Raw genomic sequence first — 11,482 nt, forward strand, 5'->3', positions numbered from 1 at the left:
TTATTCACCTGCCAGGACCCCAGGTGCTTTCTACTACGGCTTGTGTGTTGATCTCTAGGACAGGCTAAAGAACTGAGAACTCAGGGGGTTGAACTCCTCTCCTTGTTCACCAAGTCCTGCCCCCACTGTTGCCACACCCAGCCTCCCACAGCTACTGAAAAGTGGGCTGAGTTCCTTTCTCCCTTTGCCCCATAGGAGAAGGGAAAGAATGGCTGAAATAGTTTCCATCTGACCTTGGCTTTGTAAATTCTCTTTACAGAATTATTTCAAGTCTGGAGAAAGGACTCTAGAGGAGCTATCTGGAGCCAGACACCATGATTTCATCTAAGCGAAAAAGCAAAAGTACCCTGTGAGATGAGCTCTGACCATTAAAGTGATATTATAAACCCTGTTGTTCTTTTAGCCTTTCCCAAGGAGTTGCCTCTTACAAAGTCCAAGCCACCTTTTAATAGTGGCCACTCTCTGTGTTCCTGTCTTTTAAAAGAATCAGCACCAAAATAATTCCCACATAAATGATTAAAAACTGCATCACGTTTTAAAAGTCATTTAATATTAATAGCATATTTTAATGAAAAAAGCAGCATACTTTGCCAGTAAAACATTAAAATCATCTCTTCGATGAAAGACAATGAAACAACACCCAAAATAACTTAATACATTACTATAGCAAAGAATCCATTAACATAAACAAGAAACAAGGTCATATACAGAACTCAGAACTTTGGAGAGCCTCAAATGGATCAGCAATTACAGCAAATTCTGTAAGAATATATTTATATGTGCATCATTTTGAATGAAATATTTACAATAGATAAGGTACCAGTCGCTGTGTACCTATTTTTGTGTGTGTGCTCCAAAAGGATTCTACCAAACACTGTGAATTTGCAAGCAGTGCACTGTCTTTCTTATAGTTCCAAAATTTTCCCCCTACAAACAAACCTCCTAAAAGGAAAAACTGAAGGGTTCCTATAAAGGTTAAAATGTAGCAACAAAGCAATCGAAAACTGGGAGACTGAAATACCTTGGTGAGATCTTAGAATCCAGCAGAGTAAGCACCAAGTGGAGAACGCACCTAAGGTTGGCCATCAGTGTACCTCCAGCTGCTTCCTCTCTTCTGTTAGAGACGTGTACATGTGTCTGTGTGTAGGCATGTAAGGTGAGTGAGAGAGCACGTGTGCTGCGGGGACAATGTGGGAATCCCCATTAAATATGTAAGGAAGTAAACAAGACTTCGGACAGTCAATCAGGTCTACACGATTAAGACATCAATTATCGAGTGTCAGCTCACAAATTAGAACATTATCAGTTAAAAACAAAGGGAAGAAACAATCTTCATTCAACATGAGAATATACAACTAGGCCAAAGAGAACACAGTCTTAACTGGAAAGCTGTAAACATCCAGAAAACTCATCAGACAAAAAAAAAAAAAAAAAAAGAAAGAAAGAAAAAAGAAAAAATTTTTGAGTATCACTAGCTATAGGTATCCGCCGGTTTTATTTTTCAGACTAAAGAAGTTTAATTAATTAGGATGTGCACAAAATTAAGTTGCCAGAGAGATAAATTAATAATTTACAGAGGGTTGTACGGCAATAATCTAATAATAGCTGTCAAGATCAGTGAACACAGCAGGCGCAACTGTATTAACACTTCAGAGAAGGAAGAAAGCGATAAGAACCACAATAAAAATATATATATAATATACAGTGTAAATGCAGAAAATCTGCCATCTTTTTTTTAATTCAAAATACTTTAGAGATGTCTCTATCATATCACATTAAGCATCAACTCTAGCTTCGAGTTTCAGTCCTGGATCAATTTCTATCTCTGAAAAATAGCTGCAAAGTGTACTTTTAAACGTGAACAAGGTGACGTCTTTAAGAATAAAAACAAATCTTACTTGCTCATTCTTGCGGGTTTTCAAAAGCTTGTCCCTCTGCCTTCCTGTTGACAGCCAGCTCCACGCTTTCTTGATGAAGCCGAGCAGCCGAGGTGCGGTTAGGGGACAGCTCTGCTACAGCTTGACACATTCCTGTTGTGTTGTTTGTGGTTGTTTTTTCTTCACTTTGCGAAACCGGTTCACAATTTCTCTCTGATTTGGGCTCAGCTGCTTGCTTCTTTGCTCCTGGGTTGGTCTGGGTTCACATTTACCGGAATTGTTTCTGATAGCCAAAGTAGAAAGAAAAGAGGCAGGATAGACAAGGGGGGGGGGGTTAGAAAAGAGAGGACGAAGGGAAAGGGCCATCCCTGGAGAAGGGTCCCTAAATGCCGGCAGAGTATTTCATTCTCTTCTGTTTCTGCCTCTGGTTGCAGAACCAGACGCGCACCACGTTTTTCTTGAGATCGAGCTTCTCGGCGATGGCCGCGATCTTCTCCGAGGAGGGTCTTGGCTGGATGGCGAAGTAGGCTTCCAGCGAGCGCTTCTCGGGCGCTGCGATGGACGTGCGTTTGCGCTTCTTCTCCGCGCCATTGAAGAGCTCGGGCTTGGTGAGCTTCTCGCGGTGGGATTTCTCTGCTTCCTCCAGCCACGCCTGCAGGATGGGCTTGAGCGCGATCATGTTGTTGTGCGACAGCGTGAGAGACTCGAACCTGCAGATGGTGCTCTGGCTGAGCGAGCCCACGCCCGGGATCTTGAGGTTCGCCAGCGCCGAACCCACATCTGCCTGGGTCACACCCAGCTTGATGCGTCGCTGCTTGAAGCGCTCGGCGAACGCCTCCAGGTCCCGCGGGTCTGCATCCACGTCGCTCATGCAGCCCATGTGCGAGGGCAGCCCGTGCGCGTGGGCCATACTCAGGGCTGCTTGGTGCATGGGGTTCATGGTGGCCATGTGCGGTGCGTGAGCCGGAGTGGACACCACCGTGCCGTCGGGGCCCGCCATGGCTCCTAGGGCCAGCCCGGGGCTCAGGTGCTCCAGCAGCTCGCCCTCCAGCGCCTGATGCGGCTGGTGGTGGTGGTGATGGTGGTGGTGGTGGTGGTGGTGGGTACCAGCCAGTGCGGACGGGTGCGAGATGGGCACAGATGAAGAGGAGGCGGCCGACGTACACGGGATGGTGTTCATGGTGTGGTAGGTGGCGTCCGGCTTGAAGGGACTGTGGTGGGGCGGATGGTGGTGGTGGCTCTTACTCTGGGAGACGATGTCCACTGCGGCCAGAGCCTCGGCACGGGCCAGCAGACTCTCATCCAGCCCGCCGAATATATTGCTCTGCAATTGTAAGTAGAAGGCACACATTACGCTCAGCAGGGAATTGTACGCGCTCTCTCCGGAAGTCCCCGGCCCAGGGCTCGCCACCGCCACCGCGCCTACAGCATTCCCAGAACGTTAAAATAATAATAACGACAAGGATCCTGAAACTCGGCAGAGAGAAGGGAAGCCTTCGCTAGAAGCCAATGGGCAGAGGGAGAAAAAATGAGCCACAGACAACACAACACAACACAACACGCGCACAGACAGCATCCCAGGTCATAAAAATTAATATGAAAGGCAAGACCCGTTGAATACTTAAGAGAGGGGGGATTGGTTGGAGGTGTGGGGTGATTTGCTGTGCAGACATGAAAAAAACATCAAGCAGATAAAGGAGGCTGTCAAAATGTGCCTTTAAGCGGTGATTATGCAGACATACGCACCGGTGGGGTTGGAAGACAAGCTCTCCGCATCGCCTCCGAGCCCCCGCCGCTGCCGCCGCCGCCGCCGCCGCCGCTGCTGCTGGAACTGCTGCTCCGGCCTCCGCCGCCTCCGCCGCCGCCGCCACCGCCGCCGCCGCCAGCGTTGCTGGAGCTGCTAGGGGAACTGGCCGAGGGCGCCGCGGGCGCAGAGGAGCCCGGGGAGGCACTGTGCAGCGCCGAGTACTTGGGCTCCACGTGCAGGCTGCCGGCGTGAGGCATGCTGAACGCCTGCTTGCTGTTCAGGGACATCATCATCATCTTTCCTTGCGCGGCGCGCTCGTCGCTGGAGCACTCGGGTTCCAGCTACCCGACCTTCCGGAGAAGTACCCGGCCAGAGCAGCAGAGGGGACAACACTGCAAAGTTGCGCTCAGCCGCCAACGCTTCCAGGCTCGCTCTCCCGGTCTGGCTGCTAGCTCCGCTCCTGTGTCGCCTGCTAGGTCTGCCCGAGCTGTTGCCCTGCTCCGGGTGGCGCTGACTTCAGACCTCAGCGCCCCAAAGTGCCCCAGCTCGTCGAGGCCGTGGAGTTATAGTCCCCTCTTCCCGCGCCTGCCCCCCGCCCGTCCTCCCCCTCCTTCCCTCCCCCGCCCTCCCCTGCCAGGAAGCACTGGCTCTGGGTGGGTTTCTCCCCGCCCTGGCTCCCCCTTGGCTCCCCCTTGGCTCCCCCCAGGCTCCGGTCCTTTCAGTTCTCCCTGCACCCGCCCCTCTCACTCTGCTAGGGACCCGCTGCCTTCCCTGCCTCGGCTCGCGCTCTGCTGTTACCACTCCAACGCCGCGCAGGCAACTCCAGCTTCCAAACGCGCCCCGGCTCAACCCCACCCAACTAGTCGGGTCGGTGCTTCAGGTCACCCGGCGGTGCCAGTCACCTAAATGCCAGTCTCCAGCCCCTCCCGCTGCTTCTGCCAGATTTCCGCCTCCCTAGGAAAAGAAACTCCCCCTAAAAGTTGCGTCCCAAGCCAATCTTGGACGCGACTGGCCCTGTACTGTGGTGTGCACCTTACCTGGCCACCTGCTCTCCTGCCCTCTGCTTACCACTAAGTTTCAGGGGCCCTCCCCTCCCGTCAGCTCCAGTGACCCTGATTCCCCAGCTGCGGGCCGCGGATGAGGATTTAGACGCTGCGGCGACCCGGGTCCTCCGCTCTGCTCTGAGCTCCCGCCTTGACGGGTGCTGAGATCAGCCCCGGGCTTCGCATCCCACCGCCCGGCGGGTGCCTAGTGCAGAAAGACATGGGTCTGCCCGGCTGCAGGGCTTTCTCTCCCTCGATTTCCCTTAGCTCTCAGCGGATTGGACAGCCACACAGCCCGTTAGGGGCGTCTGTGCGCATGCGACTCCCCCCTTTATGGGCATATCCCCCTCTAACACATGTAAAGATTCCTCTCCCCCCACCCCTTCTCTTTTTCCACCTCCTCCCTATGTCCAGTACAGGGTGAGCTGGGACTTGGGAGGATCCGCTGACAAGCCCTGACTCTGGATGTATTATTCTTCATTAGCAACAATCAAAGGAAAAGGAGCAACTGACAGGAAGAGAAGGGCCAGAAATACAGCGCGCATGTGCTGCCGAATGCCACCACCACCACAACACACACACACACACACACACACACACACACGCACGTGCGCGCGCACACACACACACACACACACTCAGGGGCTGGCATAAGTCCCACTTATCTTCATTTCCACAGTCGCTGTGTGCAGAGACTATTTTTAGCTTACACTTTGCTCGCACTTTTGTGCTAGTGCAAACCAGTTTTCCTGGAAGTGGACACACATTCCGAGTTCCAGTTCAAAAGCAGACAGTGTGGCCCACTCCCCAGCCCCAACCCCCTAAACACAACCTATTTACTCTCCTTCCTGTTCCCATCCTTTTCCTACACCCTGCAGTGTTTGGGGTTACTCTCACCTTCCCAGAGCCCGGAGGACACTGGGTGCGGATACCGGTGAGGACCTGCGAGTGGCTGGTCCGGGACAGGGTGATCCGGAGCAGGTGCAGGCGCTGGGAGCTCGGAAAGGCCAGCAGGTGCGAGAGCAGGCGGCAGGCCTAAGAGGCACTGGCGCGCGCTAGGACAAAAACAAAGTGGAGGGCAAGCGTGGAAAGGGGAGCCCTCTGGGAGTCAGCACCCGGAAGCCCTGCGGCGGTAGCGCCGAGCAGGAAACCGCGGTTCATCCCCTGACCTCATCCAGGCCCCGGCAGGCAGGTTCAAGTTGTGGTCGGAGTTCCCGGAAAGAAAGCCTCAGCTCTGGCAGCGCGGCGGGATCTGTCCGTGGTGCTTAAATCTCTGCCGCTTTTCTTCGCCAGTCTGGAGCCCGCCTTTCTCTTCCCCTGCGTAAAGGAAAATAATAAACAGTAGCCAAAGGGGATTCCTACGAGCCATGTTCTCCACTGAGAGCCCTGAGAAGCCTGGGTACGGGACTCGGAGAGGGGGGTGTTGACATGAAAGAACGTGACTGTGCAAGACTGTTCAAGTAAGTGCTTAGATGTTTAATTTCTACCTCAACAGCCAAGGTAATTTTCAAGGAAAATAAAAAAAAAATAACATTGTACACCTCTCACTGTCTCAAGCTTCGCGAAATGAAATAAATCAAAGTTAAAAGCTTGAGTATCATTTAATTATAGTGTGAATAGCGCTTTGAAAGAAGTACAACAGCATCTCTAAACAAATTATGACCCAGCCAGGAAGGAATTATTAGATTGAAATTTCATTTAGGCTCGAGAGACACCGAGCTTCACCGTGTAATCTGCTATGCCTCGTCTGATTTGTATGCTTAATTCAGCTTGACGAATTTATTAGTTTTCATAATAGTGAAAAAATGAACAGCACTGTGGGCATTGTGTGTATATAAATTGTATGTCATCGTGGAAAAGCTGAAGTCTATAGAAATCTTTTATTAATGCCAGTATAAGAGAGAGAATTTTTGTGCCTGCCTTAGAGGGGTCCATACCAAACTCCACTGCCGGTGTCTCACTGGTCTATTAACATATCGTCATACTAATTAGACCACTTCATCAGTGATATACTTTCAAACTTCAAATTATGTTCTAATTAACAAGGGTTGTCCAATTTGCTTAATCTTCAAAAGGCTTTGGATGGTCTAATTAGTATAAACTGTTGAGCATCTCAAATGCCTAATAAAAATCCACTAAAATATGTGAGTGTGTTTTCTATCAGTATTGAGTGAGAAAGGACCACATGCCCAAAGAAATTCTGAGCTGAGTAGGAAATAGCAGAAAGACAAATGTTTTCATCCATGTAGTTCCCCCAGATTGTTACAGTGAGTGAATGATAGAAAGAGGAAAAAAACTTTGTGGTATTTCAACTCCTAAACCATGTGTTTATGTGTATAAATAAAGGCACAAAGATATCAAGAAGGAAAACCACATGGGGAAAGAATTCTTCTCTTTCATTAGGTGTCTAATTAGATGTAAAGTCAAAAGCAGCCCCGAGGAGATGCCCAAACACTACTGTGGCTACAGTCCGCTGAACTTGAATTGCAAAATCAAATATTTGGAGTGTTTTGAACCTCTTCTTGTCCCTCCTCTTTCATTGTGCTTAATCACTTGTAATAGTTGTATTAATGTATGTTGTCATCTGGGAGTATTGAGAAATGCATATCGTTAATATGAATTAATCTTGATTTTAATACCAACTGACAACTGATCTCCAAAATGCTAAACACTTGTCACCACTTTATATGGTAAATAAGATAGTGTAATAAATTCATGAAATAGAGGGGATACTGTTGAACTGACTGGACAAACTTTGCTTAATATGAAATTTATTGACTAAACTATTTCTTTAAGCAAGAAAGCTTCCATGAAACAAGTTTTCTGATGATTGGATTCCATACATCATTAGGTTAGCCTTAAATAACTATTCAGCTCTGAGTGATATCTCTAATTCCATGCAAGAAAAGAAACATCACTGTTAACTAATTACCAAGCAGAGGTGAGTGTATGACTGGGGAGAAATTGTTTCCTGCCTCTTAGAAACGGTACCCTTGTCTCCTTCCTTCTAGAAAACTTGTGCATTTTTAAGAGCCAAGTCAGAGTTTCATTTCTTCTCCTACTCCAAGTGAAAAATGAACAACAGTGATTGTGTTGCATTAGAGAGACGATGAAATTCTTCCTTCATCAGCAAGACTGGCAGTCTTGCAATCTCTCCCTTCAGGGGTGTCCAGAATACCAACATCCTCGTGGTCTTATCAATAAAACCTATCTCAGTCTTGCCCACAGGCTTTGCTGGAGAGTATTTCAGCAGCTGTAGAATGTGGAAGCTGATCTGGGAACAGGAGTCCAGATGCACGCCCCACCCCAGCCCCTCCTTAGCAACCAGATCCATGCCCCGCCCCAACCCTCCTTACCGTGGGAATTTAAGCTGCTAGAAAGTTGGCAAACAAACAAACAAAATCCACCTAGATGTGGACGTAAATTGGACCCAGATAACGAACTTGTTTAAGATGACCTCAATATACAGTCATCTGTAAACCCTCCTGTCCAAGACTCAATGCGTCTGCCAACCTACTTAGGCAATCGAAAGGGGGGAGGGAGTTGAAAAGTATATCAACTGTGTGATTAGAGCGGGAGCTTCTCTTTTTCTCCCCACCTAGCCTCTTTGTTAGACAGTAGCTTCTGTCCCATCCGCTGCCAGATGCAGACAGATGTGAACTGCCTCCCTCCAGGCGGGGAGTCCACCAAAGAAGGATTCCTGGCGGCGGCAGCAGGGTCCCTGCACTACAATCCCACCCCCTACCCAGAAATCGACTGATGCCCGAAGCCATCCCAGGGGGACAAACCACTGTCTCCTCCTTTCTGGGTCTTAATTTACTATTAAAATTTTAAGTAGTGCATTCATATTTTACTGGACTTAATATGTTTTATTAAAATTTAATTTATTAAGGGCAGTGTGATTTCTTTGTATTTCAAACAGAATTGAAATGCACTACAAGAAAGATTTCTCAAAAGACAAATCTGCCCTATTCAGAGTGCCAACACACTCGAGTTAAGTGAGCATGGGAAAGACAAGGATGAATTCTTAACTCCCGGTTTCCGCGTTATTAAAAGCAAGGTGATCAGCCAACTTGCTTCAGATTCTGCAGGAGGACGACTCTCTCTCTCTCTCTCTCTCTCTCTCTCTCTCTCTCTCTCTCTCTCTCTCTCTCTCTCTCTCTGACACTGACTCTGAGATGTGGGGGAATGGTAAAACTCCTGAGCCTTGGCTGTACCTGGAAAGAAAAAGAAAAGGAAAAGAAAAGGATAAAAAAGGAGGGAAAGAGTTCGGAAATGGAGAGTTCCCGGGACTACCAAGGATCTGTGAAAACGCCAGGAAAGGACACTCCTGGTACTGAACGTTGAAAGAGAGGTCAAGAGTTTCACCGAGACACTGTCCCTTGTTCAACACAAAAGCTCTTAGGTTTTTTGTTTAATTTTCCCCTTAGAGGTTAGCCGCCTCAGATCTCTCCACATATGGCGCTTCCCAGAAGGTTCTAAAGAGCTCACAACCTCCTCCATCCCCCACCTCCTGAACCCACTGGGCAAAGAAGGTCAAAATTATGTGGCTAACACAGAGAGCTCAGGTGGTTAGGAGACTTGAGCCTGAGCCAAACGTAACGCATATACCAGGCAGGAGAGAAGTATGAGCTGAGAGGGGTACAAAAGAAATGAAAACAACGCTCCCCCCTTTAATTGGTGGGGAAAGAGAGCAGAGACGCATTTCAAGAAAAGCTCTCTCCGGTAATGGGAGGAGGGTAGCCAGCAGGCCCAGGGCTCCCGGGGGTCCCTGCTGTTGCCGCTAGTGAGTTAGCAGCAGCCAAGAGTGGCCAAGAGGGATGATAGCTGATTGGATCCTTTGACAAGATTAATACTGGAAGCAAGGAGCCAACAGAGTGGACCAAAGTCCCCTCCTCTCTCAACTCTGCAGAGCCGGGTGCGAATCCACACTTCTCTGAATACACTCTCAACACACACACACACACACACACACACACACACACACACACACACACGAGAGACACACACAGAGAGAGAGAGAGAGACAGAAACAGAGACAGAGAGACAGAGAGAGAGACAGAGAGAGACAGCGAGAGACAGAGAGAGAGACAGCGAGACAGAGACAGAGACAGGGAGTCACGTGTGCCCCTTCCCTCCTCTCCCAGGAAGCTTAAGAGCAGAGGCCACCTAACCTCCAGGTAAACTATTTTTCCTCCCAGGGAATTTCCACGGTCCAGTCAGTGTATTTGCCTCGATTCAAAGTTAAGTCCAGTCACGAAATCTAACAGAAAGTATTGGAACAATCAATGAAGACTTTTGCAGTCATTGGCGCCTTGTGCTTCTTGGAACGAAAATGAATGTAAGAAATCGAAACTTAATTACTTGAAAGAAATCCAGAAATCCCTTTGCATAATGTATCCAGTCATTTTTAGCAGCTTCTGTGCTCGGTTCACTGTATGTTACCTGTGTACTTCTGAAGACATAGCTGCTTCTTTACAAGCAAGGTTCCTTGATGCGTCCTGCCCTCCTCCACCTCAGACCTTTCATTCTAAGTCCTCTTGGCTCTGATCAGTCCTGACCAGTCACTGGCAGTTTCTTCTCAAACGGCAATCTTGAGGCTGAGTGTTATATAAAATAAAACAAAATTTAAAATCTCATCCATTCTCTCTTCTTTGTCTTTCTGTTCCCTGGGACTATTCCACCTGAATTTGCAAGGGATGTTTAACACTAGATCTGATACCAGGTCCCATGGCAAATAACAGGCCCTGGACAGCTTCTCCGAGGGGATGAAGTACCATCAAAAGCCATTCTGCTGGTGATGAAAAATTGATTAAGTGGTGGATTGTTTTTCCTTCTCTCAAAGGAAAGCTTTCCTCCATACATTTCTGAGTGTCATTATCTTCCTAATTTCCAAATACTAAGTATTTATTCTGATTAAATTACTCAGCTGGGCCTTTAGTCAGACCACTAAAGTCGGACACCAGGTTTTTTTTCCCTTCTAATTCTTTTCAAACTTACTCCTTTCTCTTCACTTAGCTTCCAGTTAAGTGAAAAATCTTTGCACACGTAAAATGTTAAAAGACCTTTCACCCAGGGCTCCAAATAAAAACAATGTTCCTGTGTTCGCCTTTGAGATGGTGGCTAAGAGTCGAAAGTTTTTGCACATGCATGACTCTGACATTGGACATCACTGGGAATGTAACAATTTGAGCGTGACGAAAGCTGTGGCCAGTGGATGTGTATTGGCAGACAGTACCTGAGTCTGTTAGCGTGGTCAGGGAGGCTCCGTGGAGGCAGGCTCTTTCAGAAACACCTCACAGACAGCTGAAGTAATGTTATGAAACAATGAAAAACACATTGGGGAACAGCTTGGGAACTGAAGTACATTTGATTTAACTTACATTAACAGAAATGTAATGTAAAAGGGAAAGGATCTAACAAAACCATTAATAATTAAAAAATAATTACAGATGGTCTACCCTTACTATTCATAACCACTCAACGCTTTGGACAAAGGAAACGCATTCCTCCTAATGGTGGTGAGATGTGGGCAGCCTGCCAATGACAAGTCACGTCAAGGCTGTGCATTTGTCAAAGGACACAGTTCTCCTCGTGCCCTCTACCTACATCTTCATTTATTCTCACAGACCTTCCTCCTGCATCCACACTGAATGCCCAAGTGTGTACAGCAGACTTCTGAGCAGCATCAGCTGAGGAGCGCAGGCATCAGACGGCTCACGGATTACAGGACACACACCTACAGGTGTCTGGAAGGTTGCACGGCTTTGTAACAGACTTTGGTTGGACAACTGCCTCACCACCCCTCAAGGATT

General features: G+C 48.2%; 1 protein-coding gene across 1 annotated transcript; it reads right to left on the reverse strand.

The window, feature by feature from the left end:
* Window positions 1–529: 529 nt before the first annotated feature.
* On the reverse strand, window positions 530–4,167 carry Pou4f2 (POU class 4 homeobox 2). Its single transcript, XM_028753433.1, has 2 exons — window positions 3,624–4,167; window positions 530–3,201 (listed from the first exon to the last, which is right to left on the reverse strand). The coding sequence occupies exons 1-2, from the start codon at window positions 3,918–3,920 to the stop codon at window positions 2,260–2,262; spliced, it is 1,239 nt and encodes a 412-aa protein (XP_028609266.1). The 5' UTR covers window positions 3,921–4,167; the 3' UTR covers window positions 530–2,259.
* Window positions 4,168–11,482: the final 7,315 nt, after the last annotated feature.

The sequence above is a fragment of the Grammomys surdaster genome, unplaced genomic scaffold (assembly GCF_004785775.1).
Source record: "Grammomys surdaster isolate TR1022 unplaced genomic scaffold, NIH_TR_1.0 125947, whole genome shotgun sequence".
NCBI lineage: Eukaryota > Metazoa > Chordata > Mammalia > Rodentia > Muridae > Grammomys > Grammomys surdaster.